Here is a 27596-nt window from a genome sequence, read left to right on the forward strand (position 1 = left end):
TTCCTCAAACTCCCCTCCACCCCCCGGTTCCCCGGACCTTGTTGATAGTCGCCGAGCACCCCTCACCCCCCCACACACTTCAGGCAGCCCCACCGGGACTCTTGGGGCGCTTCAGGAGCAGGAACCCCATCACGGCCTGAGGCTCCCCCGTGAAGCCTGACCTGGGGGTGACCGGGCGCCTCGTCCCACGTGCCCGACTCCTGCAGTGCCACCAAGTCTGGGCAGGTCTGGGCAGTGAGTAAGGGCACATGGTCACCAGTTCCCGGGGCCACCCGTGAGTCAAGTTGGAGCAGGGCGGGCAGTGGCCGGGCCTCAAGGTCACCAAGGTCGCCAGTGCCCAGAGCCACCGAGCGGCCGTCCACATGCAGCGACACAGACTGTGCAGGGCCGGGGCTGCCTGGTCACCTGTGATGGGGGGCGAGAGGGGGCTCGGGCCTCAGTCCCGGCTGGTGACAGGGACTCACATGGGGCCGGCAGCCCGGGGGGTGGGGGGCCCTTGCTGTCCCTCGGGGTAGCTGGTTGACAGCAGGGACAGGTCTGTGGGGGCCAGGAGGAGGCCCTGTGGGTCCCCTCAGCTTTCTCTTCCTCTCAGCGCTGTTAGGCCCAGTGTGGCATCCACGCCGCTGGGGGAGGGCAGCGATGCCCCTGCCAGCAACTCGCCCCTGCTGATGCCCAAGTGCCTTCCTCCCGGCCAGCCTCAGCAAAGCCACGATGCCCGAGGAGCTTTGGGTGTGGCGCGGGTCTCTGCCCCCTCGGGGGCTCCTGGGAGCTCCTCTGTCCCTCTGCTCCGTGAGACAGGTCCAGTCTTGGTTCCAGTGGCCGAGGAAGGGAGGAAGCACAGGCGCTTCCGGCCTGGCCCTCGTGGCTGTCCCCCCTCTGCGGGAGAAGCGCCTCTTCTCAGTGGTGCCTCCAGGGACGCCGGGGGTGGTGGGGGACGTGCCCCGGGGTCTTGGCCCTCACTGCCTTCCCTCTGGGGGGCTACATCGAGGCTGGCTGCTCGGCCCCACTCAGCCTCCTGTGCCTTCTGCGGCCTGGAGCACTGCGGCCCGAGCAAGCGCCGCTGCCTCTGGTCCGGGCTGAGCGGACTCTGGACTCAGGGGCCCCACGGAGCACCCAGGGGAACGGCTCGGCTTGCTCAGGCTTCCCACGGGCCCGACACGCGTCCATGGGGGTCGGCAGGACTTGGTGACGCAAGTCGCTTCCGGGGCATTTTTATGGCAGAGCGGGAAGTGCCAGTCACCAGAAGTCACCGTCGCCTCGTAAAGACAAGCCCAGGGAGGGCGTCCGTTTCCCACGGGCCCGGGCGTGGCTGCGTGAGAGGAGGGTCGGAGGCGCCTGCCCAGGAGCGCGGCTGAGACGGGGGTGAGGCCTGGCTGCCCTCCCCTGGCCGTCGTCTCGGTACTGAGCCCCATGCTCGAGACCGAGCCCGGACCGCGAAGCGACTTGTTTGCCATTAGCCTGTGGGGGACGGAGTCAGGATTCAAACCCAGGGCAGGCTCTGAGCACCGCAGAGCGAGACTCGGCAGGGGGCAGGGAGGGGCGCGTCCCCTGTGGCCTCTGCTGGCTTGGGACCCTCCTCCCTCTCTTGGCTGACCTGGGCGAGCTCATTATCCGCCCTCTGCCTTACTTTCCCCAACTGTAAGTGGGGATAATGATGCCAGGCCCTTCCTGCTCCCGGGGCACGGTGCCTGGAGCCAAGGTGCTTTTGAACTCGCTCATGAAAGGGCTGCACACCAACCGCTGCTCCGGTTATTACAGACCTGTTATGGCCGATCCTCCACGGAGCTTGTTAAAGGGGAGACAGCAGTCTGGGGGCGGGGGGTGCATCCTCTGCGGCGGAGCTGGGCCCCAGCATCTTTCTCCCTGGCCCAGGTTTCTTTTGCTTTTTTTTTTTTTTTTTTTTGCTTTTTGGGTCACACGCAACGATGCTCAGGGGTTCCTCCTGGCTCATGCACCCAGGAATTACTCCTGGCGGTGCTCAGGGGACCCTATGGGATGCTGGGAATCGAACCCGGATCGGCCACGTGCAAGGCAAATGCCCTACCCGCTGTGCTATTGCTCCAGCCCCTCTTTTGCTGTTTTGGGGGGATCTGTTGTTGTTTTGGTGTTTGGGCCACACCCATCAGGGTTCGGGACTTACTCCTGGCTCTGTGCTCAGGGATCAGTGTTAGCAGTGCTTGGGGACCAGATGGGTGCTGGGGGTTGAACCTAGGCCGGCTGCCCGCCCCACTTGCTGTCTTATCGTGCCAGCCCTGGGACCTGCAGTGGTTTTGGGGAGGGAGAGTTTCAGTCACACCTGCTGGTGCTCAGGCCGTAGCTCCTGGCTCAGCACTCAGGGGCCACTCCTTTTGGGCCTCAGGGACAGCCTGGGATGTCGGAGATCAAAGCACAGTTGGGGGGGGGCTGGAGCGATAGCACAGCGGATAGGGCGTTTGCCTTGCATATGGCCAACCCGATTTCAGTTCCCAGCATCCCATATGGTCCCTTGAGCACCGCCAGGAGTATTTCCTGAGTGCATGAGCCAGGAGTAACCCCTGTGCATCACCAGGTGTGACCAAAAAAAAAAAAAAACCAAAAAACATATTCAGCCTTGTACAAAGCTCCTTCCTACCTTACCCGTTGTACTATCTCTCTCAGATTTTCTTTTTGGGGGTGTCACACTCGGTGATGCTCAGTGCTTACTCCTGGTGGTTCTGCACTCAGGTGCACTCCTGGTGCACTCCTGGTGATCCTCAGGGGACCATATGGGCTGCCGGGGATCGAACCCAGGTCGGCCGCATGCAAGGCAAACCCCCTCCCCGCTGTGCTATTGCTCCGGCCCCTGTACTGTCTCTCTGTGATCTTTATAGATTGAATCTATACTCTTCAGTCTTTATGGATTGCAGGTCACACGTTTCCTTCATCTTTTGCACCCAGAAGCCGGCCTCAGTGCTGTGTGCCGTGACGCGACCCAGGAACGCAGGTGTCTGGGCGGAAAGGGTGAAATGGGCTTGCTCTCTCGTCCAGGCTGTGGTGTCTTGTTTGGGGGGTCAGGCAGGTTGTGTTGCCGGCAGGGCCGGGGAACCACGTGGGGTGCCGGGGGCGGGGGGATTGACCGGGATGGGCTGCCTGTGAGGCGAGCGCCCCCGGCCCTGTCGTGCTGGCCCCTGCCCTCTGGCCATGCGGGGACTGACCCTGAGCTCAGGGCCTGGGCCCAGTGCTCAGAGCTGTATGCCAGTGACGGGTCACAGGAGACACGGAGCCACCTGCTTGCCCTTCCTGTGCTCCCTCCTGAGGCACAGGGGACCCGGGACGCTGGGGAGGTGGCAGCGTGGGCGCTGGGCATCTGCCCTGTTTGGCATCTCTGAGGCAAGTGTTCCGGCCCCTAACTAAAGCTGCCTTGGCCACGGCATCTCTGGGAGGTGCTGGCAGCCAGGCTGAGGGAGAGCTTCCCGCCTGGCACCCAGAGACGGGCTTGGTGGCTCTTCCTAGAGTTCCTTGAAGCCATCGGTGGACCTGGTCCCTCTGGAGCCTTCAGTCTGCCCAGCCCCCGGGCAGCGGGCAGCAGGTGGGCTGGTGCCCGGTGGCATGGGCCATGGGAGAAAGGGGTGCTGAGACACCCCGTCCCCAGCCTCTCCAGCACTTCAGAGCAGGGTCTGGAGGCCTCTGCGTTGTCACCTGCCCCTGTGTCCTTCCTCTCTCAGCACAGGCCGTGGGCTGTGGGCGTCCTTCTGGGGCGCTGGGGCCTCCCCCTGCCAGCCAGTGTCTGGTTCAGGGCCTGTGACCGGCTTCCATCTCCTCCCAGGGGAGTGTGGGGACCCAGGGCCACCCCACCGGCTCTCTGCTGCCATGGGGGCAGGTGCCCATGGGTCCAGGCCCTATTTGAAGCTCCCCCCCACCCCGTCCTTCCTGTGACGGCACTGGGCATCCAGAGCCCAGTGTCCGAGGAGAGGGGCCGCCCCGGGGCCCTGCCTGGCCCAGGTGCCCTCCAGCCCCGCTCCGCCGGTTCTGCTGCCCCGTGTGGGCTCGGCCTTTGGTCTCTCGGGGTTTCTTCTTCTGAGGAGGGGTTCCCACTGCTTAATTTCATGTTTCCCGTGGGGGGGGCAGGTGAAACTCAGGTCCGAGGAGCACCGCCAGCTGCCCGGGCGTGGGAGCTGCAGTCATGGTCCCTCTGCACTCCGGAAGCTCACACAGGAGGGAGCCAGGGGAGGGCCAAGGGCCGCGGGGAGGCTCGGGTCCGATTCCCCTGCCCCCTCCCGGGTCTCCGGGCTCCCCTGGTAGTGGTCCTGGGGGGCCCAGCGGGGGCGCCCTGAGCATCCCGGGATGGGACAGACAAAGGGAGCCAGGGAAGAAGCAGAGGCAGGGAAGCTGCGCGGATAGCCCAGGGCGACTCTAGCGGGGGTCCCCGCGGGGCCGGAGTCTGCATCACCCCCAGCCAACGAGCAGGACGCCTGGTCTTCGCCTCATCCCTGGAGTCGGGGGAAGGTTACGTGCCAGGGCCCCAGAGGCCTCCACTTCTGCCACCCCGGATGCCCTGGGTGTCTGTCTGTCCCTCGCCCCCCGTCCCCTCTCAGCTTGTTGGAACAGAAGAAGCTTCTGAGGCCGAGCTGCTTTCCAGTGGAGCCCACCCCTCTTCTATTTTTTTTTTTTTTTGGTTTGGGGCCACAGCTGGTGATGTTCAGGGGTTACTTCCGGCACCGTGCTCAAAGGTCGCTCCTGGTGGGCTCGGAGGACCCCGTGGGATGCCGAGACCAAACCCAGGCCAGCTGTGTGCTGGGCACACGCCCTCCCCACTGTGCTATCGCCCCGGCCCTGAATGCGGCCCTTTCACGGCCTCCTCGCCTGCGGACCCGCCCTGCCTCCCGGAGGAACGGTCTGTCCTATTCCGGCCAGAGATTTCACAGTGCCCAGGCTGGCGGCCACCCTGCTGGCCGTGCTGGTGCCTGACCCCAGGGAGGCGCTTCCCGGGGACCTGTGCGCGTCTGCTCCGTGCCTGCGCAGTGCTGTGGGACCCGAGGGGTGGCTCGGGCTGGGCCTGCCACAGCTCTCTGGACAGCCCGTGCCAGGACTCAGCCCATCACACTGCTCGGTCCTCGCCAGCACCCCCACCCCTGCCCTCCTGATGTGGGCTCGCTTCCTCCTCTGAGCACGAGCACTGTCCACGGTGTTTGTGAGTAAGCCGCGGCCCATGAGCGAGTAGCCGGTCCGAGCCTGTTCCAGCACTTGCACTCGGTCGATTTAATCAGTTCATCGATTCCTTGGGATTCTGGCCGCAGCGGGCAGCGTCCAGGGCTTACTCTGGCCTCCGCGCTCGGGGTTCAGCCCTGGAGGGCTGGGGGACCCTCGGGATCACGCCCCAGGAGCCGTGTGTGGCAAGCCCCCCTCCCCGCCGAGCAGCCTTTGGCCCCTCTGGGCTGCTCCCCATCGACCTCCAGGCACTGTCCTCCCCGCTCCGAGGCGAGGCCGCTCTTCATGCCCTTCTGTTGGCCGCCATCAGATGTGAAGTCGCTTCCAGGTTTTGTTTATTGTTTTCTCCCATTATTTTCTTTTCCTGGTTCCGGCACCCTCCCTCCCCCGTATATATCCTGAGCCTCAAGTTTCACCCAGTTGTTGGTTATCTGCGGTTGCCTGGCCTCACCCTGCAATGCTGGGGGCTGGGGGGCCCCTGTGTGGGCCCGGCAGGCAGTGCCGGCGTTGGAATCACCGCGGGGTGGGCAGGACGGGACGAAACACTGCCCAGGCAGAGCGCCACCTGGTCAGTGCCACGGGTGTGTCGGGGGGGGGGGGGGGCAGGGCCCGTGCTCCTCCCGCTCCGCACCACACCCCCAGCTCTGCAATAATGACGGTCCCAGAAACCAAGAAGCGGACACCTCCTGGATACACCGGGAGTCGGGGGTGCAGAGCGCGGGGTCTGTCGGCCCTGGGTCCGGGGGCTGCCCTGGAGCACCTGCTTTTCATTTCTCCAGCACACACTTCTTTCTTTTGTTTAGGGGTGGGGGGGGAATGCCTGGCTTTGGCGCTGTGCTCAGGAGTCCCTCCTGGCTCGGGGCGACCATACCCGGTGCCGGGGATGGAACCAGGCTGGCAGGTGCAAGGCAAGGGCCCGGCCACTGTGCTGTCGTGGCAGCCCCCGTCTCTTTCCCTGGCTCTTACCAGCTTCTTTGGGGGCCAAGTTATTCTTTGCCGTCTCTCTCTCCACCGTGCCTGGGGGTGGGGAAGGTGACCCCAGCCCCCTCTTTCTGTTTGTTTTGGAGCCACACCCGGGAGTGCTTTGGGGTCCCCCCACCCCCCGCAGGCAGTGCTGGGGTCCAGGTGCAGGGATGGGGCCTGAGGAAGTCACAGGCCAGGCAAGTTTCTGACTTCCTGTACTGTCCATGTCTGTTTGTTTTTTTTTTTTCTGTTTGTTTGTGTTTTCTCTTTTTTCTTTTTCCTTTTTGGGTCACACCTGGCGATGCCCAGGGGTTACTCCTGGCGCTGCACTCAGGAATCACTTCTGGCAGTGCTTGGGGGACCCTATGGGACGCTGGTGATCGAACCTGGGTCGGCCACATGCAAGGCAAACGCCTTCCCCTCTGTACTATCGCTCCGGCCCCACTCGGCTTTGTTTCTGCAAGGGAGAGAGCTCCGTTTTTAGCTACACCCACCATACGGGGTGATCCCCAGCCTGGGTGCGTCGTTCTGCTCAAGACTCGAGAAACAGGGAGGACTGCTCCTGTATTCTCTGCGTTCAAGTGTTTCAAGTGTGCTTTGGGCCTCAAGTCGCTTTGGGAGGAAGCTTAGTTCCCCGGGAAGTCTTCATTGTCAGCGGGAGGGGCTGGGACTCCCCTCTCCAGACCCGGCCCTGGAAGCTCTCTCCTCTCCAGCCATGCGCCCAGCCTTGCGGACCTGACCCGACGTCTCCCATGGGGCTCTCCTGTGGCCAGGCCCGGCCCAACTTCCTTGCACTGCAGCGTAAGGACCTGCAGAGTCACGCCCGGCCGAGTCACGCCTGGGACCGCTCCCGTCCCGGGGCCCACTGACTAATGGCTTCGCGGCTCTGGGAACGGGGATGTCATTCCGAGTGGGTGACGGGGATCCGGCTTTGGAACTGGATTATCTGGGCGTGCCTCGGGGGTGTCTGTGCCCTCACCCACAGGGAATGGGGACAGAGTCTCGCTCGGAGCCTCCCAGGGCCCTGTCCCCTGGCTGGTCTCTCCTGCTGCTGGCCCCAGGCCCGAGCCCGCCCTCCAGGTGACCGGCCGGCCACCTCACCCGCTCCGGCCTTGCCTTGTCCTCTGTGTTCTGTTCGGGATGTGGGGGACGCCTCGTCTGGGATCCAGAATCTCCATCCTCTCCACTTCCCCCGCAAGCTGATGAGATCAACACGTGGGCAGCCGGACTTGTCTTTGTCTCAGAACAGTTTTGATTTTGATTATCAGCTCGCTCAACCTGCGGGGAGGAAGGAAACCGTCTTCTGTGGCTTCTTGGGGAGAGGTTTCCTCCTTCCTAGCATTATTGGGATTGTCGGCGAGGCCTGGAGAAGGGAGCCCAAGGCCAGCCCGTGGGGGCAGCAGCGGGCAGCAGGGCCCGTGGGCAGGGCCGGGCGGGGTCCAGGCAGACGGGCACCTGAGTTGTTCTGCAGAGCCTGCGGGTCTGCGCAGGCTTGCGAGGCCGGAACTCTGAGACACGGTTTCCTAGCTTTTATTTTTCGGGGTGCGGGGAAAGTCCTGCCCAGCTGTGCTCCTGGCTTGCTCCTGGCTCTGTGCTCAGAGCTCACCCCTGACGGAAGCTGGAGCGAGAGCACTGCAGGGAGGCGTTTGCCCTGCACGTGGCCGACCTGGGTTCGGCTGGCCCCACCTGTGCTTACCCATTCCCGGGCAGGGGTGAGCCCTGAGCCTCTGGGTGTCACCCCAAACCTGCCCCAGGGCTCTGCCTCCCTCCTGCTTCTTCCCAGCCCCCCTGGGGGAGGGGGTCTCTGGTCTGCTCTGGTCTAGAGGCGCTTCCCTGCGAGGGCCTCGCCCTGACAGGAGCTGCCCACACGCGGGCCTGCCCAGAACAAAGCTGGCTCTGTGCGGAACCCGCGTCCACGGGGCCCGAGGGAGGGACGGGGCAGGGCTCCGGCGCCGGGAAGCAGTGGGCCCGTCTCCTCCCACCCGGAACTCCAGGGACGGGGCCCGCGGGAGTGGGCAGAGCCGTGGGCAGCGGGCTGAGTTTGTGGTTTGACATTTCCATTTGGCCTCAGGGAGGTGCCCCCGGGGCCTCCTGGCTGACCAGAGGGGGCCCCCATGGGCCTTGGCTTGGAGCTGTGCCCTGGAGCACTGTCTCCGAGCCCTGCTGGGAGTAGGTGCTGGAGAGCTTTGAGGGGGCTAGGGGTGGGAGACGGTTTACTTTGCAGGGGGCCTCTGGGGTTGATCTAGAACCTCCTTCCTTAAACTCTGGGCCCGAGAGCTAGCTTGGGGCTGCAGCAGGATGGATCCCCAAGCCCTGAGTAACACCAGTGTGACCCCCCCAAGACTGACCCCCAAATTAAAGTCAGTTTAGGATTTTTTTTTAAATCAGGAAATGATCTGTGTAACCTATTTTATTTGCCTAGGGTCATGTAAAAATTTCCCAGCCGAGGACCCCAGTGATATCCCAGCAGGCCGGGCACCTGCCTTGCCCACGGCCAACCCTGGTGCCATCCCGGAGTGATCCCTGAGCACTGCCAGGGGTGGCCCACAACCAGACAAAATGTCTCAGGTGAAGAGGAACGCAGCCAGGCACTCAGCCCCCTGAGAGACCCCAGCCCTTCCCCAGAGCTCGGCCCCCCTCACCCCGCCCGCCACGGGCCGAAGGTCAGGCGCAACCCACTCCGGGCCTCCAGCTGTCCCCGGGAAGTCAAAGCGCAACCTCCTGAGATGAGGTCAGAGCCGACTTGCTCTGCCGTCTGGGTCCCCCTGCTGGGGGGCCGCAGCCACCTGTCCCTCCCGCAGCTCCCCCGGCTCCTTCCTGTTTGCCGGGCTCGGGCGTGGCTGCAGGAAGGTGCCTTTGCTCCAGTCCCCAGCTGCCCCGGGCGACTGCAGCCCCGCGGCCCAGGCGGCCCAGGCTTCCCCTCCCGCGTCTCTCTCAGGTGTCCCTGACTCTGGCTTGTGTGTTTATTTCTGGGGCCACCCAACAGAGGTGGGTAAAGGGCGGGGGGGGGGCACTTTTTCCCAGTGGTGCTCAGGGATCGCTCCTGGCAGTGCTCGGGGGACCATTTGGGGTGCCGGGACAGAACCCGGGCTGACTGAGTCAAGACCAGCACCCTCCCCACTGCACCATCATTCCGGCCCCCTGGGGTCACTTCTGCTAGTTCAGACCTGAGTCCATTGCTCGAACCCTGCAGTGCTCGGCAGTGCCTTGGGGGCCGTGAAGTCCCTTCTCCCGGCCTCAGCCTTAGCCCGGAGGAGCCGCCCAGCGCCCATCCTGGACCCCCTACAGCGCCGGGAGGGTCTTTCATGGGCAGCAGGCTTGTCCCAGTCACCAGTCTGGGACGGGGGTGACCCCTCCCCACCTCCAGAGGCCCATGCTTATGGGGTACTGGACAGCATTCGTGGGCGGGTTTGGGTCTCACCTGGTGCTGCTCAGGGCCTCTTGGTGGGACTGAATGGACCATGGACAGACCCTCTGGGACTCTGGCCCCTGACCTGTACTCTGATGGACAGTCCTTCTGGGACTCTGACTCCTGACCTCTACTCTGATGGACGGTCCCTCTGGGATTCTGACCTCTGACCTCTACTCTGGTGGACAGTCTCTGGGACTCCAGCCCCTGACCTCTACTCTGATGGACAGTTCCTCTGGGACTCTGACCCCTGACCTCTACTCTGATGGACGGTCCCTCTGGGACTCCAACCCCTGACCTCTACTCTGATGGACGGTCCCTCTGGGACTCTGACCCCTGACCTCTACTCTGATGGACGGTCCCTCTGGGACTCCAACCCCTGACCTCTACTCTGATGGATGGTCCCCCTGGGACTCCGGCCCCTGACCTGTACTCTGATGGACAGTCCCAGCTCCTGAGAGCAGGAAGGAGCTCTGGGCTTCTGGCCTCGGGACACGTCCCCATGCACCTGGCTCAGCGTCCCTGGGCCCAAGGGCTGTCATTAGGGCTGCTTCTCTGCCGGGAGACCCATGAGGCAGGGCAGCTCTTGGGCCAAGATACTGGGCGCTGGCCGTGGTCACTGACGGGGCCGTCGTGGGCTCCAGCCTTCATGTCATCAGAGCAGTGTTCCCCGAGCGGGTGATGTCAGCCCCACCCAGGCAGGGGGCAGCCTGGAATGTTCCAGACCCACTGGGGGCCACTCTCTGTTCCTGGCCTAAAGGAGGGTGTGAGTGACTTGTATACCAGGAAAGGGTGGTGGGTTAGATTCGTCTGGGGGCCAGAGAGGTAATTCCGTGGGCAAGGCACTTGCCTTGTATGCTGGCAAACCCCGGCACCCTGCACGGTCTCTCGGGCCCTCCAGGTGATCCCTGGGCCCAAACAGAACCAGTGTGGGGTTCTCTGTGCAGGGGTCTGGCGCTGCTGCCTGGTTCCAGCCCCGCCCCAGCCCTGAGTGTGCCCTCGTCCCCCGCCCCCCATCGTCACCTGGGGCAGGGTGGCAGGTTGGATGAACCAGGCAAGCTGCTTCCTGCATCTTGGGTCTTGGTTTCTAGAACCTTCTAGGGTGCCTACCGCGCCAGCAGAGAGGAGGCGCTGCTGACCCTGGGCCAGCACTGCTGAGCCCCCATCTGGAGAGCTGCCTGGTGCCTGGTGCGTGCCTCCCCTGACCAGGTGCACCAGCCCCCTCCTGCCCTGGTGCCCGCAGTGCTGATGACAGGGTGAGAGGCCGGGTCACACCAGCCAGTGCACGGGCTCACCCTGACTCTGCTCGTGGGGGTTGCTTGGGGACCACATGCAGATGCTGGGCAGGTGCCTGGGCCTTTGCCCCAGACCCTCCTCCTCCTCAGCGTGCCCCGTGATGCCTGGCCACTCCTCAGAGCCCCCCTGGAGGCCCCTCCCAGCTCCACGCCTGCCCTGCCCCCTGCCTGCAGCCCAGCCGCGTGTCCCTTCCTAGGGCCTGGCACCCCCTCCCACTCATTCCTGGCTGGCACCAAGCCTGGTAGGCAGCAGAGAGGAGCCTCCCCGTCCTCCGGGCTACCCCTCCATGCACTGGAATGGTGCTGGCAGGGCCCCTGGGGGGGTGTTTCCTGTTTGCAGGTGATTCCTTTTTGCGGGTGTTTCCTGTTTGTGGGGTGTCTCCCTGCTGGTGGGTGTTCCCCTTATTTGTGGGGTGCGCCACCCTCTGTTTGTGGGTGTTCCCCCAGAGCACAGCACCCCTCCTGGTCCCCTGCGCCGGCCTGTTGTCCTGGAAAGCCTTTCCCTGCGTCATTGGGGGTGGGGAGCCTCCAGGCAGGCGTGGAACAAGACGGGGGTGGGGAGGTGGGGGGGGAGATCAGCCCCTTCCGTGTTTTTCCCTTTTCATGTCTGTGGGTCACACCCGGCGATGCTCAGGGCTGACTCGCGGCTCTGCGCCCAGGAATGACTCCTGGGGCTCGGAGGCCCCTCTGGGACGTATGGGGAAGGTTCTAGAAGGTTCTAGAAACCAAGACCCAAAGGCAGGTCTGCCACACCCAAGGCCAGAGCCCTCTGCGTGATGGTGCGGCTCCTCCTCGCACCCAGGAGCAGTGAGCAGAGCTGAGCCCACTGGCTCAGGGCCCCGGCCGGAGCTTCGGCATCCTCCTCTGTCAGGACAAACGGACCAGCTGGCCGGGAAACCCTGGGTGGCCCCAGAAAGGCCAGAGACCCTCCCGGGTGGCCTGATGGCCCAGGAAGACCCCAGAGTCCCTCTGGGCCTTGCCCGGGAGGGGGAGCGAGTCCTTGGCCGGAGCCCCCCGCAGACGGTGCTTTCATCCCCCAGGGGAGTTGGTGCGGCAGCCCCTGGGCTCCGTGGCCTTCCGGCACTTTGATCCCCACAGGACAGGAGCAGTTAATTGCTCTCGTGGCTGGCCCCCCAGGAGCAGTCTGGGGTGCGGGTAGGAGTCCCCCCTGCCATCAGAACCTTTGAAAGTCGCCGTGTGGGGGGAAACAGCTGCCACAGCCCGGAGAGCGAGCGATAGAGCCCGGAGCGCCCCGAGCTGGCAGCCCACTCTGACCAGCTCCTCGCTGGCCAGCCCTGGGCCGCCTGGCACCCCCTTCCCCTGTCCCTCACAGCCTGGCCTGGCACTGCCACCTCTACTTAGTCTTTATGTGGGTGACGTAACACTACCACCTAGAGGCTGCCTGAGACCAGGGGCCTGGGGTCTCTACCCAAACCCTCAAGGACTGGTTAACGGGAGTGGGTGGGCGGGATGGCCCCCCACGCTGCCCCCAGCACCTGCCGAGTGCCCACGGAGACACACCGAGCCCCAAACCGTTCCTGGGGCTCGGGTGCCTGGGCAGGAGGCGGGAGGGACCGGCCTGTGCGGGCGTGTGTCACGCACTGTGGGACGCTGAGCCAGCACACATGCACTGGCACACGTCACTGGCGGGTGGGACGCGGGTTCCTGGTGACTAAGCCCAGGAGGGCGCGTGTGACCTGCTTTGGCCGGGAACGTAGGGTCGAACGCCGCACAGCTGCCAGGCACGGCTCCGGGTGGCGGACACACAGGGTGGCGGACACACAGGGTGGCGGACACACAGGTCTTTCCTGCCGGCCGCCCTGACCCGCCCTCTCCCGCAGGGCCCGCCCGCACGCGCTCTGCGGCCTGCAGTGCGATTCCAGCAGCAGGTAAGGACTCGAGGGCCCCGGGGAGTGTGTCCTGGGGTATGCTTGCTTTGGCCGGCAACCCGGGGTGGTGATGTGACCTGCTTGGCGGGGGGGGGGGGGGGGGACCGGGGTGGTGCTGTGACAGCCGTGGCTCTGGATTCGCTCTGCTTCGCCTTTGTTCTGGGGTCGCCTGGGGTGCTTGGGGAGGTCACTCCCGCTGGGGACAGAACCGGAGCCTCCAGTCTAACCCTGGGACTGTCTCTTGGACCTTAGGTTCCGTTTTCTCTGGGCTCTGAGGCGCACGATTGGTGCAGTGTCCACAGGTAAGGGGACATTTCTCTCCTGTGTTTAAAATGCTGCACAACCTTGGGGGGTGGTTTGTCTTGTTTGGGGGCCATGCCAGGGATGCTCAGGGGTCCCTCCTGGCGGTACTCCGGGACCCTCTGCCGGGGATCGAACCAAGGTTGGCCGCAAGCAAGGCCTGCACCATCGGTCAGGGGCTGGGGTGCTGCAGCGCGCAGCCACACTTGGGTCTCGGGGTCCCGGGTGGTGGTCAGGGGACCGTGTGGTGATGGGAACGGAACCCCAGGTCAGCCGCATGCAAGGCCGGTGCCTTGACCCCTGCATGGACCAAAGGCAGGAACCGAAATCTTCGGGCAGTGGGGCCCATGTGTCTGAGGGGCCCCAAGGAGGTGACTCTGGCCTTCCCAGGCCGTGCCGCTGGCCTGTGCTAAGCCCCTCCGGCCTTCCTCTCCCGCCTGCTCCAAGCCCCTGTCCTCCTCCTCCTCCTCCTCCTCCTCCTCCTCCTTTACTTAGCAGGTGGACGGTAAGGAGGGGACAGGACCCCAGGGTTCAGGGATCACACAGGGCTTCGCCCAGGGGGCCTATCAGAGCGCAGGTTGTGAGTGCGGTGACACCTAGTGGCCACTATGGACCTCTTGCCCTGCCAAGCACCTTGTTTCCTGAGGGGCGCCGTGCAGAGGGGCCGCCCAGCCCGAAGGCCTTGTGGGGTACGAGCACTCTGCTGCCCGGCGCCAGCCGCTGTGGATGTGCGAAGTGACCATGCAGGACTGCACAGGACGTGTGTGAGTGCACATGACTGCGTGCATGCTTGGGAATCTACGTGTGTGCGTGTGTGTGTGCATGTGTGTGAGTTTGTGTGTGAGTTTGTGTGTGCATGTATGTGAGTATGCATGTGCGAGAGTGTGTGTGTAAGTTTGTGTGTGCATGTGTGAATTTATATGTAAAAATGTGTGTGTATATGACTTTGTGAGTGTGCGGTGTATATGAGTGAGAATACGTGTGGGAGTGTGTGTGTATATGTGTGTGTGTGTATGTAAGAATTTGTGTGTGTTTGTGCATATATGAGTATATGTGAGAGTTTGCGAGTGTGTGTATGTGTGAGTTTGTGAGTGTGTGTGTTTGTGAGGGCGTATGTGAGAGTATGTATATCAGTGTGTGTTTTTGTGAGTGTGTGTGTGTGTCATAGAGTTCTGAGAGCCCTGGGACAGCCAGACTGACCAGTGGCCAGGTGACTGGAGGCCCTAGAACAGCTTGGCTCGCACGTCAGGAAGGGCTGGCGGGGGTGGGTAGGTGGCGGGGGGCACCTCTGCAGGGATGGGGGATGAGGTTTGGAGGCCCAGAGGAGGTGGCCCAGTGGGCAGAGCCAGGCTTTGTACGTGGGAGGCCCAGGCTCCAGCCCTGGCACCTCAGCCCCTGAGCACTGAGCTGGGAGTAGGCCCTGAGCACCGCCCGGTGTGTTCCCACCCCCCATCCTTCCCCAGCAACCCAGGGCCCGGGTCCAGGTCATGGGGCATAAGGGCTCCTCCGCGTCCCAGAAACACGGGCGTGGGCCGGGCCCCATGGTGACCGTGGAGGCGGGAGGCACCCCCCAGCCCCAGGCCCAGGTTGGCCTCTTGCCACCTGCTCACATGTCTCAGGTCGACAGTCCCCTGAGTCCCTAGGGACCAGTGTGACGGGCTCTCCCGGTGTCCCTGGCCGCCTGGCCCGGGACTGGCCGGGCCCCAGGGCTGGGCGGATGGTGGCCGCGGCGTGTTCGGACCCGCTGCTCCCGGGCCCAGCCCAGGCGGGTCGCCCGGCGGCTCCGCCCCCGCCAGCTGCTGCGATATTTCTGACTCGCCCAAAGCCCTGCTGCGATATTTCTGACTCGCCCAAAGCCCTGCTCTCGGGCGCCTGCCCGCCCCGCTCCGCGTCACCGGCTCTCCCGCTGCCCCTCCTGCAGGGTGCCCTGAGCTGGCCAGGGGATGAACCGCGAGGGGCCGCCCGGGAAGAGTCCCGAGGAGATGTACATCCAGCAGAAGGTGCGTGTGCTGCTCATGCTTCGGAAGATGGGCTCCAACGTGAGTGCTGGGCCACGGGACCGCGGGGGGGGGGTGCGGGTCGAGGCCATGCCTGGCACGGGGCCCTCACCGCCCCATCCGCCCGCAGCTCACGGCCAGCGAGGAGGAGTTCCTGCGGACGTACGCGGGCGTCGTGAGCACCCAACTGAGCCAGCTGCCACCGCACGCCATCGACCAGGGTGAGTGCCGCGACCGCCCCTTTGCCTCGGGAGGCAGTGCGGGCGGGGGCTTCGAGGCCCGGGCACCCCATGGCCTGAGTGCTCCTCGTGGGGCCTGAGTGCTCCTTGGTACCCAGCCGGGCACGGTCGCTCCTGCCGACGGAGCGGGCGGTGCCTGGCTTCTGCCCATGGCTCTACTCGCTGTTCCCACGGCCGTTGGGGCGGGGAACGGTCAGAGGCAGCACCACGGCCTTGCTGGGCCGGGCAGGAGCGCCGGGCGCTTCCCAGGCCACTGGATGCGCTGCCCGTTCTCCTGGGTGGTCAGGCCGGGCCCCGAGTCAGCCGAGCGGTCTTGCTGCCGGCTGCAGGGAGCCAGTGTGTAGACCCCAGTGTCACGTTCAGCGCCCCATGTCTGTGTGAACCCCATGGGTGTACTCAAACCACATGACTCTCGGTAGCCTGATGGTCACCTTGACCTTCTCAGTCACGCATTTTGTGACCTCTTCTTTTGTGGAATTTGGACCACCCCTGGCACTCACTGCTCAGGGATCTGCGCTCTGCACTCAGACGTTACTCCCAGCGGGCTGGGGGATGCTAGAGATTGAGCCCAGGCTGACCATGTGCAAGGCGAGTGCCCTACCCACTGAGCTATCTCTGCAGCCCCGAATAATTACTTCAGGGGAAGTGGGGCCTGGGCCACACCCACTGCGCTCAGGGATCCCTCCTGGCGGGGCTCGGGGGACCCCTTGGGATCCTGGGGACTGAAGCTGTGGCAGCCACGTGCAAGGCGAGTGCCCTTCCCTCCCAGTCCTATCGCTCTGTCCCCAAGCCATACCCCTTTACTGTGTCCAGTCCCTCCAGCCGTACGCGAGAAGCACTTGGTCGGAAACTGCCGTTTGAGCAGGGACTGTGCCCCCGAGGCTCCCTCCTGGCCAGGGCGACCAGGGCCCCCTAATGTATGCTGTGCTCTCGGCTGGGGGTCCTGGGCACTGGGGCCTGTGGGGATCTACAAGCTACCCGTGACTTTCTGAGCCCAGAGATGTCCAGGCAAGCCACCCTGGGTTGCAGCTGGCCTAGGCCCAGCCCCGGCCCCCGAGCAGGTTCACCTCAGCCCCCTCACTACCGGAGTCTCCCCAAAGCTGCGCCTCTCAGGATTTGCTGCTGTCAGCAGCAGGGCTGGATCGAGGTTGCCCCCAGGGACCCCCAGTTTGGTAGGGGCATAGATGCCGGCCGTGATCGCCTGTCACCACCAGGTGGCGCTGTCTCTCAGCAAACCTGTGGTCGCCGCCGCTCCCTTGGGCCCCCTCACACCTGCGCACACGCCGCCTCTCATCCCGGAAGTGCCCGATAACCAGCCCCACTGCCCTCCCCGCGGTTCAGGGAGCAGAATGGGCTGGCGCCCCTGCCCCAGGCGCGGCCCCCAGAGCTAGTGTCCACATAGCCCCAGATGTGACGTCACGCATAACCTGTCCTTTCGCCTCTGTCCTCGGTCACTGAGCTGGTGTCACCCTGACCTCCTGGGACCCTCCCAGTCCCTCTCCTCTGGCATCACCAGAGAAGCCAGAGGGCATGGGGGAGGTTGCCCTGGCTCAGGCCGGACTGAGCCCCAGGGCTGCATCTGAGAGTTACAGCCTCCACCTGGGTCCATCCCCGCACCCTGGGTGGTTACCGAGCATCGCCGGGTGTCTCCCAGCTGGAAGGTCATGCACAGCACTGAGCACGGAGCCTCGGTCCAGTGCTGGTCACTCAGTTTCTCCTCTTAGAACGAGACGTGGGCCAGAGAGATGGGCCGGAGGATAGGGTGCTTGCTGTGCACGCAGCTGACCTGGGTTCAATCCCTGGCACTGCCCAGTCCCCTATGCACCGCCAGGGGTGGTCCAAGCATCCCCAGAGCAGAGTGACCCCACGTCGCCGGGACCCCCAGTAAAGACAGGTGTGCCTGGGTTTCCCCAGAGCGGCCGGGGCTGGGGGTGGGGGGGGCGCGGCTCAGTGCACGTGTGAGACAGTGCAGGGGGTCAGTGTTCTGTGTCCGTGTGCAGAGCCCAAGTTTGTGTGTTGGCCCCCGTGTCTGTGGGAGTAGGAAGGAGGCGACCGTGGGGTCCCCAAGAACCACCCTGAGGCCGACTTCCTACCTTCTTCCATCCCCCCTGCCCACCTCTGGGCTCCAGAGATCTGCACTGTAATGGGGCCGGGCCAGGAGTCCCAGAAGACAGTTTCCTGGACAGCACTTGGCACAGGTGGGCAGCATCGGAGGTTGACTCGTGGCCTCGTGCGTGGACACAGGCCCTTCCTGCCAGGCCCCCTGCTCCCCTTTCCTTCCCAGCTGCGTTAACGGCATTTCTCTACCATTTCTCTGTTCTTAAACACTTTCCAAGCGGCATTCTCGCAGCTGTGCTGCCCGCCGCCTGGCCAGGCCTCACTGCCCGCTGGGCTGTGCACCCCCTGTTTGTGCTATGGTGGCAGGGGACATGCAGGGAAGCCCTCCCCGTGCCAGGCTGGGGCCCGGTCACCCCGAGAACCCTCCTGAGCAGAGGGGTCCCCGTGGGACTAGGGAAGCCAGGAGAGCGCGGCCACTGCAGAGAGGCTTCTGACCCGCCCACTTGGTGCCCTTTGGGTCTCGCCCGTGTCTGTGCTGGGGTCACTCCTGCAGTGCTAGGGGACAGTGTGGTGCCCAGGATCAAACTCACCAAGCCCTCTGTGGCACCAAACTCCCGTTTGCTTTCAGGAGGCTCCACCCAGTGAGCTCAGGGGCCCTGGGGCCGCCACCATGCCCTGCCTCCCCCCTCATCCTCGCTGTTCCCGTCCGCAGGGCGTCAGGCTAGACCCAGCTGCCCTTGCTCCCACCTGCCGGGACCTCCAGAAACCAGGTCACAGGGCTCAGGGTGGGCTGCTGTGGTGGTTGCTGGGCAGGTGACCTGCTTCCCAGCTACCCTGGAACTGAGAGGGCTACGGTCAGGCAGAGCCACCCCACTCATGCATGCTACATGCTCCCACACAGATGCAGATTCACACGCACGCCCACAGACTCACACGTACTTCATGCTCCCACACAGATTGATAGTCTTTTTTTGTGTGTGTGCGTGTGTGTGTGTGTGTTTTGGGACACACCTGGCAATGCACAGGGATTACTCCTGGCTCTGCACTCAGGAATTACCCCTGGTGGTGCTCAGGGGACTCTATGGGATGCTGGGAATCGAACCCAGGTCGGCCGTGTGCTAGGCAAACACCTTACCCGCTGTGCTATCGCTCCAGCCCCAATTCATACAGTCCTAAAAGACATGTACACAGACTCACATGTTGTACAGACCCACACATACCCTCACATGCAAGCATGCCACAGGACACACATTCTTACATGTACGTAGTCTCACACATGCTCACACACATGCACACAAACACACAGAGACACACATGCTCACACAGAGGTTCGACTATGTCCATAGACTCGCACACGCTCACACAGACCCACACACAGGTCCACAAACTCATGCTCACACACACAAGCTCAGACCCACATACTAAAATGCAGACACGCGTGTACAGAGACACGTGTGTGCTCAGGCTCATGCTCTCACCCAGTGGCACGGCTGTCCCCATGTCCCTGCGCTCCCTTCCCTGGCGTCCCCTCCCTCACCCCGCACAGCGGAGCTCCTCTGCTCCAGGTCTCTGCTTCGTGTGTGTGCCATTTTCCAGAACCTTCTCCCATGCCCCTTCAACCTCTGCACTTGCCCTTATCTCTGGCTCAGGTCCCCGGGGGCTGTCTGGGCGCAGCCCCGTGTCTCCTTTCCAAATGTCTGTAGCTCCAGGCGTACCCTGAGCTGGGGCCTGTCTGGGGGAGGCGTGTCCTGTGTGCAGGGCCCCGGGGTGTCCAGCCCGCCTGCTGGGGTGCTGCCCCCCCCTCCGTGATAACAGACTGGCATGAAATCCCCGCCCGGCCCTGGGGCGCTCAGAGACGGGAGGGGTCTTCCCGGGTTGGATTGTAATCCTGCTGACAGTCACTAACCCAGTAGTCAGCAACCTTTAGTCCCAGTTCCACATCACCTGGGCAGACGCTGGCTCGGGGAAGCGCTAACAGGCCACACCCCCAGATGGTGCAGAGAAACCTCCCCCAGAGGACCAGGGTGCTGCGGGGTCTGGGGACTGTTCAGCTGAGGGCCCAGCTGTTTGTGAGAAACGCTGGGGGCGGCCCCTGCACCCCGGCTCTGTCCTGGTGTCTGATCTCAGGAAACTCGTATTGGGGTCAAGAGTCAGAGCACAGACGCAGCTGGCCAGTGAGCGCTGGACGCAGGGTGGTGGGGTTGGGGCGCCGGTGGGCTGAGTGGGCGTCTAAACTCAGAGTCACCATCCTGCGGTGACGGTGGCGGGGGGTGTCCCTAAGGGTCCCGGGTGCGTTCGGGCCAATAGACGTTCCCCAGTGGTTGCAGACGCATGACCAGACAGTAGTCAGCCACCTTTATTCCCAGTTCCACAGAGCAGGAGTGGGGAGGGCAACCCCTGGGTGGGGGGTGACAGACTGGGACACAGGGCACGGGGCACGGGGTGTGCAGCACGGAGGAGAGGTTTAACACAGGCCCGGAGCACTGCAGGGATGAGGCAGGTGACAGGGACCCCACTGGCGTAACCGCCGAGCGGCCTGTCATAGAGGAGCAGCGGGCACTGATTAGGCCACGTCTGTGCACCCCTGGGTGTGTGACCTGTGGGGCAGCCCCAGGGTCCAGATGGTGGGCGGCACCTCAGACACAGATCCTGCCACAGGCACTGTCTAGGGGCTCACTCAGGGCCTCCACCAGGACGGCCTCTGCCAGAGTCCCCGCGAGCACTTGTTCCTGAGTCCCTTGGCAGGCCCTGCTCCATCTTGTGGTCAAGCCGGGCGTGCAGAAGCCCTGGCCGCTGAGTGGGTGCAGGTGGGGGTCAGGGCACAGAGCACTGGGACTCCCCATGACCTGCGGGAGGAGAAGGAAGGACCAAACTGGAGCCTGGAGGTGGCCGGGAGGCTCTTTGCAGGGTGCTCACGACCCCTCCGCCCCCAGGCTGCACGGCCAGCGCCTGGCACCTCGGGAGCTGGCACGGCCACCGCGGGCAGCGTGACCCTGGGCTCCCAGCGCTGTGGTTCTGGTGTCTGCCTGCCTACGCAGGCGCTGAGTGAGCCGGGCCCAGCCCAGGGGTGCCTCGGGGAGGGTCTGCCCCCAGCCCCTTGGGACTGGGCAGAGTTGGGCGGAAGAGCCCGGTGGCCAGCTGTGCCCAGAGCGGGGGAGGAAGGGGCAGTGTGCGATCAGCACCCCGGCCAGCACCCCACGCGTCTCAACCCGCCAGAGCCCTGAATGACCCTGTGGTGGGCAGAGGCCTGCTTGCACCCTGCTGGCCGTGCTGTCTCCGGATCGGGGGTGCCTGGTGCCCGCCCGGGGGGCCCTCTCTGAACTTCACTGACCCACTGACCCTGTACCGCAGCCCCCAGCGGGAAGCGGGGTGTAGGGCCGGGTTTATGCCCTGAGCCTGCCCACTGCCCCCTCACCCATTGTCCGCTGCCCTCCTCTGACCTGCATGCTTGGCATGCTTCTCTCCCGCCCTCCACCCGCCTGGTTCTGTTAAAGGGGCAGATCCGGTCCCGCCCGGCCTAGGGCTCCCCGGCAGACACTTCCCAGCTCACGCAGGACCGAGATTCCATCACTGGCACTGCAGAAAGCACACCCAGCCCTAAGGCCTAAGGCCACCATGCACAGGGTCAGCGGGAGGGGGGAACCCCAGGGAACTCCTGCCGGGTTGGACTCGGCGCGTCTAGATGGCCCAGACTGCTTCGCTCGCCAGATCCGGGTGCTGCTTCCATCCTGGTAGGAGTAGGAAGCCCCGGAATGCAAGGGGCCGGGCCAGGCACCCAGTTCCCCCCTCCTGCGTGGGTGGGTCACTGCGGGTCCTCCTGATGTCTCTCGTTAGTTGGAGGGGCTCAGGAGGCCGTGGGCACCAGGTCCGGGGCGCAGGGGCCTCCATGCAAACCCTGGGCCCTGCCCTCTGAATATCGCCTCAGCCCCGAAGGAAGCTCAGATGGTTTAGGGGGGTGAGGGTGGTGCCAGAGATCAGACCTGGCACCCCAAAGCCACAGTCAGCGCTGGGCCACGGGGCCTCACACCGAGAGACCCTGAGAGTGAGGGGGCAGGGAGGAGGCGGGGGGCTGGGTGCCCCGAGTGGGAGCCCCCAGTGAACTGTCAGGTCCTCAGTGCCAGATGAGGCCCTGAGCACACAGGGAGACCCCCACATGGGGCCCCTGAGCACACAGTGGGGACCCCCAGTTGGAAAGCCACAGGCGGCAGCTTCCACGCTGATCTGGCGCCCCAGGTAGGATCTGGGGGGGTGACACCTCGGGGCAGAGGGCAGCTGGCCTGACTCACAGGGTCATGCTCGGCGTGGCTTGGGGGGCTTTGGGAGCCCCGGGGGCAGGGATGACCTCAGTGTGTGCCTCAGAAGGGGAGTGCAGGTGGGAAGGGAGGGGGCGGGCGCAGCCCCCCCTCCTCTCCCCCTCTACCTGCCTGTCCACTGTCCGGGCCCCTTTCCCTCCCTGTCCTCACTGCCTGTTTGCTCCCCTTGTGCAGGGCCACAGAACCCTGTGCCTACTCTGCAGGGGGAGGAGGGGAGTGGGCAGGGGTGCCTCAGCCGCGCCCCAGGCCTGAAGTATCAAGCCCACTTTCACTGTTTTTCTTGGCTGTGCACTCAAGAATTACTCGTGAGAGTGCTCAAAGGGCATCAAAAGGGGTGCCAGGAATTGAACCCGAGTCAGCTGCGTGCAAAACAGATGCCCTGCCCCCTGTAATAGCTCAGCTTTCCAGCTTTTTTCCTTTTTCTTTTTATTTATTTATTTTCCCTCTGCCCCTCCCGGAGAGCCCGGCAAGCTACCGAGAGTATCCCGCCCGCACGGCAGAGCCGGGCAAGTTCCCTGTGGTGAATTCAGTATGCCAAAAACAGTAACAACAAGTCTCACAATGGAGACGTTACTGGTGCCCGCTCGAGCAAATTGATAAATTTGGACACAGTAGAACAGTGCTATCAGTACTATTTATTTATTTATTTATTTATTTTTTGGCTTTTTGAGTCACACCTGGTGATGCTCGGGGCTTGCTCCTGACTCTGCGCTCAGGAATCACTCCTGGCTGTGCTCAGGGGACCATATGGCATGCCAGGGATCAAACCCAGGTCGGCCACATGTAAGGCAAACGCCCTCCCTGTTGGACTACCGTTCTGGCCCCTCCAGCTACTTTTTGTTATTAATTTTTTTTATCATACTGGGCTCAGCGGTAGTACAGCAGGTTGGCCTTGCACACGACTCGGGTTTGATTCCTTGGCACCTCATATGGTCCTCTGAACGCCAGGAATGATCCCTGAGCACAGAGCCAGGACTAAGCCCTGTGTACTGCAGGTATGGCCCCAAAATGAAACACTAGTAACAACAATAAAATTTTGTAGTATTCAAAACCAATATTTTTCCATTGGGAGGTGGTGGGATCACAGTGGCGTGCTCAGGGGCTGTTCCTGGCTCTGTGATCAGGGGTCACTCGTGATGGGGTCTGGGGGTCCCTGTGCAGTGCCGGTATTCGAACCTGGCCCCTGTCCCATCCCAGCCCTTATTTCCCTTCCTTCTGTGTGGGTGTCCCCGGGCTGAGCCACTTCCTCATCCCAGAGCTTAAAGGTCACTCCTGTGTTTGTCCTTTTGTTTGGGGGCCACACCCTCAGTGCCTGGTGCTCAGAAGGCACAGAGCCCCAGCTCGCACCGCTGGGCACGCATGCCGCCCCTAGAGGCTTAGCTCCCCGCCTGCTGCTTTATTTCTCCCTCCATGGTTGGAGTAATCTTGCCGTTCGCTGCGCTGGCTGGAACACGATACTGAGAGGAGCTGTGGGGACGCCCTCCTCTCCTCCGGTCTGGAGTGTTAGGCTTTCCCCGTTAAGTAGGATAATCGCTGCGAGTTTAGGTCGGAGAGATGGTGCAGAGGATGGAGCAGCGGCCTCGCATGTGGCCACCAGCTCCTGTTTAAATCCCTGGCATCAGGTAGAATCAGGGGTCACTCCTGAGAACAGTGCCTGGCATGGCCCAAATGCCTCCAAGCCCCCTGCCGTGCAGGGGTTAAGGCTGGCCTAGCTGGAGGGGGCACGAGGGGAGGGGAGGGCAGGCTGATGTTCTGGTGGCAGTGCAGTTCCTGGGCAGCCTGTCAAGGCCGTCCAGCAGAGATGAGAGGAACAGCAGCCAGGAGGGGCTGCACCTTCGTGGCCTTAGGAAGGCAGAGCCCCGTGAACCAGAAAATAGCAAGTCCATGAGGTGCCAGGTGGGGGGCCCCCAAACAGTCCCAACCTCCCCGGCCAGCCGGGTCACCCCAACAGGTCAGTCCTCCACTCTGGCATCCTCGGGGCTGGAGCGATAGTACAGCGGCCAACCTGGGTTCTGTCCCCGGCATCTCATGTGGTTCCCTGAGTACCGCCAGGAGTGATTCCTGAGTGCAGAGCCAGGAGTAACCCCTGAGCATCGCCTGCTGTGACCCAAACAGGGGGGAAAAAAAACTGGGGGCTGGAGAGAGAGCACAGCGGGTAGGGCGTTTGCCTTGCACGCGGCCGACCCGGGTTCGATTCCCAGCATCCCATATGGTCCCCTGAGCACCGCCAGGAGTAACTCCTGAGTGCAGTGCCAGGAGTAACCCCTGTGCATCACCGGGTGTGACCCAAAAAGAGGGAAAAAAAAAAACCTCTGACATTCTGTTCAGCTGTTGTCCCTGTGTGACCTTCAGAAGGTCACCTGCCTTGCAGGTGCGAGTCCTGTGATCCCTGCGGGGACCAGCCTCCCCCCCCCCCCAGAGCCCCCATGCTGTTCTCGCACCCGAAGCAACCCAAGGCCCCCCCCAAGAAGGTCCCCGAGGCAGAGGCGCCCTGCAAGGAGGGGGAGCCAGCCGGGAAGAAGCAAGGGCATCTGCGGGGTGTGACGTCATCCTGGACCCGTCGTTGCTAGGAAAACTCCGCAGCAGTGTGAGTGCGTGGTCCCAGGCTGAGGCGAGAACAGAATGTTCCCGAGAAGATGAGGAAGCCGAGGAAGCCGTTTGTCGGGTTCCCAGGCACAGAAGCCGCATCGGGGGAGGCGTGCAGCGCGGAGGGGGCTGCTGGCAGCAGGGTGCCCGCCTGGCCCTCCCAAGCCCCCCTGCAGCCCGCGGGCCCGGGCTCCCTCCTGCTGGTGGCCAGGGGGAGGCCGCTGGTGCTGGGGGACTCCCCAGCCTGTGACTCAGACTGGGGGTGGGAGCTTGCCCCCACCCTGCCTTCCACATGCAGAAGGGAGGGGTGCCAGGAGGACCACGCTGCTGCTCGCGGCCGCCCCCGTAGGAACCGCAGGCCCACGGGCAGGCGGCCACCCCAGCTGCCCTGCCCCAGGGGTGGGCACTCAGGTCAGCGGCACCGGCTCCCCGCCCTCCCTCCGGCTCTGCAGGCTGCAGGCTGCGGGCTGCGCGCGTCCCAGCCTGCCTTCGGGACAACAAGACAAAGGAAGTGATCTCATGGGTGCCTGGACAGAATCTCCGATCCAGGATTAAAAATAACCACAGCAGAGCCGGTGGCCAGCCCCTGCGTGTTCCTGGCCTGGCCTCGCGCCTCTGCCTGGGAGCAGATGCTGGGCTGGGGCGAAGGGGAGGACTCAGGCACCGGGAGGAGCAAGAGCCCCCGGAGAGGCCGCTGGCAAGCCCCGGGGGCCCTGGCCAGCCCCTGCCCACAGTCCCCCTGCGACCCGCTGACCCCCGGGCTGGACGGGAGGCCCACAGTGGACACTGTCTCCCCTTGCAGGCGCCGAGGACGTGGTGATGGCCTTCTCCAGGTCGGAGACGGAGGACCGCAGGCAGTAGCCGTGGACACGTGGACACGCCGCCCGCAGGGCCCCGCCCCGTGGACCCCGCCCCACCCGCGCCCAGGAGAGGCCCCGCTCCCCCCGATGATGGGCCCCCAGGGACAGACTCGTGATTGGCTGCAGGAAGAAACCTTTTTATTTTTAAATCTTGACCAACGGAAACCTTTGATTTTTATTTCTGACTCTTGCTTTTTAATAAAAAAAACCCAAAAAAATAAAACCCGTGCGCCTGGGTCTAGGGCCGCCCCGAGGCGCGGCCCGCGGGGCGGGGCTCAGGCGGGGAGCGCGGAGAGATCCCATTGGCTGCCGGGGCGGGCGAAGGATTCTGATTGGCTGGCTGGTGGCAACGGGTTTCTCTGATTGGCTGCAGGTGCTCGGCTGGAAACAGGGTCTGGGACGTCGGTTGTAATATTTGAGTGCAAAAAAGAAACGAGAAGGAAACCACGTGCGCTTCGCGGTGTTCATTGCGCCGAGATGCTGTCCGTGGGCGTTGGGGCTCACTGGCTCTCCCGGATGTCCACCCCGCGGGGCTCTCCCCACTGGCTCTCCCGGATGTCCACCCCGCCCTCCGGCACGGGGACCCCCGAGCAGCCGGAGCCGGGCTGGCGCTTTCCTACGGTGGGCACCAGCCTCGGAAAGGCCCGCCGGGGCCAGCGCACAGGACAGCGGGCCAGGGCGGCTGGCACGCTGCGGACCCAGTCCCACCCCGGCATCCCTTAAGGGGCCCCTGAGCCCCCCCCAGGAGTGAATGACCCCGAGCATCGCCCGTGCGGCCCAAACACCAGCGAAAAGAAAAGGCTACAGCTCTCAGCCAGCTAGCCCCCTCCCCACCCCTCTGCGGTGCCCGCAGCAGCCGGGAAGGTCAGTCTCACTGTTTCACCCCTGGGGTGGCCCCAAGTCTGCCCACTCCCCACAACCTCTCACGGGATCTGAGTGGGGAGTTACAGAGAGACACAGGCCTGGCGGAGGATGAGGGTGTGGCCGAACCCCCTTCCTGTATGGGGACCCAGACCCTCCGGAACACCTTCAGAAGCAAAGCCTGGTAGGCATGGGGTGTGCCGTGCGGTGGCCACAGGTTACGCCGGCCCCTGTCCTGAGCTTGACCCAGGAGGACCCACCTGTCTCCATGTCCACCCGCCTGCTCAGCCAGACCTTCTCCTGCAAAGGTCGTGCATCTCTGGGTGCCAACTGGGAGAACCTGGCAGCTGCTGCAAGCACCTTATCCTGGAGGAGTACATGCACGCACATGCACACATGTACATATGCACACACGCATGTATACACACATGCACACACATGCACACACGTGCACACACACACACTCCCTTGCTGCCCGCAGCCCCTGTACCCCCACCCTGCCTCCTTCTGCTCCTATAGCTCCTGTGGGGGGGAGGGTCCTGCCCACTCAGCATCTCCCCTTCTCCTGTGAGTGACAGTCCCTGGTGTCATCCGGTGCTGGAAGCCGGGCTGGGGCTTTGCAGATTCATGAGATAACTGTCAGGCCGGGGTCATAGCACAGCAGGGAGGGCGCTGGCCTTGCACACAGCTGACCCGGGTGCAATCCCTGGCACCCCATATGGTCTCCTGGGCACTACCAGGAGTAATTCCTGGGTGCAGAGCCAGGAGTAACCCCTGAGCATCACTGGGTGTGACCCAAAAGCCAAACAAAAAAGCTGCAGGTTCCCTTCTCTGACCCCGGTGACCTGGGGGGCAGCTTGGACCTCTGAAGAATCTCCAGATCCCCTCCGCCCCATGGTAGACCTAGGGGGCTAGGAGGAGGGGGAGCCCCCCTCATTTCCCCTTTTCTTTTGATCTGAGGATGGAACCCAGGTCTCACTGCTTGCAAGGTGCGTGCTTGACCAACCGTATTCCAGCCCCAAGTCTCCTGAGGATCCCCAGCTTCTGAACATTGGCCCCCAGGGCTGAGGTCAGCCCTCTCCAGGGGTCACCTCACCCTCGCTGCCCCCGCAGCTCAGAGAGGTATAAAGGGCCCCTCCCTCATCCCACCCTACCCCACCCCGTGTTCTGAGTGTGGATCAGGTGCCCTTGGCCTTGCAGGACCATGGAGCCCGGGAGGGACTGGGACAGGCCAGTGGACAGGGTCCCTCCGTGGCAGCTGGTTTCCACAGGACCCCACCCCCAGAGAGGTGCAAGGATCTCCATCTCCCAGCAAGCCCTGGACCTGCCCTTGACCCCAAGGGGCTGCAGTCCTTGGGCTGAGGAAGCGGTCAGGCCCTTCCAGCCTCCTGTATGGGCAGGTGGGAGCAAGAGCTTGTATCCTGCCTGCCCTGGACGCTGCCCTGGACCCCGCCCATCACTCCGACTGTTAGGGTGATGGGGTGCACGGGGTATAAAGGACAGGATGACCCAGACCAGCACCTGCTGGGCGTCAAGTGCTGCAGGCTGGCTGAGATCCAGTGACGCCCAGCCAGCCCCTCTCCTTCCTCCCTCTCTCCCTCCCCTCCCCTCCTCTTCCTCCTTCCTCCCTTCTTCTCCCTCCTCTCTCCCTTCCTCTCTC

The 27596-nt window shown here is 63.9% G+C and overlaps 1 protein-coding gene across 1 annotated transcript; it reads left to right on the forward strand.

Annotated features, from left to right (window-relative positions):
• The first annotated feature begins 12974 nt into the window (after positions 1-12974).
• CTNNBIP1 (catenin beta interacting protein 1) lies at positions 12975-25511 on the forward strand. The gene is made up of 4 exons (XM_056110997.1): positions 12975-13024; positions 14944-15061; positions 15150-15240; positions 25018-25511. The coding sequence occupies exons 2-4, from the start codon at positions 14966-14968 to the stop codon at positions 25074-25076; spliced, it is 246 nt and encodes an 81-aa protein (XP_055966972.1). The 5' UTR covers positions 12975-13024; positions 14944-14965; the 3' UTR covers positions 25077-25511.
• Positions 25512-27596: the final 2085 nt, after the last annotated feature.

Source organism: Sorex fumeus, unplaced genomic scaffold (genome assembly GCF_029834395.1).
Source record: "Sorex fumeus unplaced genomic scaffold, SorFum_2.1 ptg000011l, whole genome shotgun sequence".
NCBI classification, from domain to species: domain Eukaryota; kingdom Metazoa; phylum Chordata; class Mammalia; order Eulipotyphla; family Soricidae; genus Sorex; species Sorex fumeus.

Excerpts from the sequence above, each read along its gene's own strand:
- CTNNBIP1 (XM_056110997.1), top strand. The coding sequence starts at position 14,966 with ATGAACCGCGAGGGGCCGCCCGGGAAGAGTCCCGAGGAGATGTACATC. Across the intron at positions 15,062-15,149 it reads TTCGGAAGATGGGCTCCAAC|CTCACGGCCAGCGAGGAGGA; the intron begins GTGAGTGCTGGG and ends ATCCGCCCGCAG. Across the intron at positions 15,241-25,017 it reads ACCGCACGCCATCGACCAGG|GCGCCGAGGACGTGGTGATG; the intron begins GTGAGTGCCGCG and ends CTCCCCTTGCAG.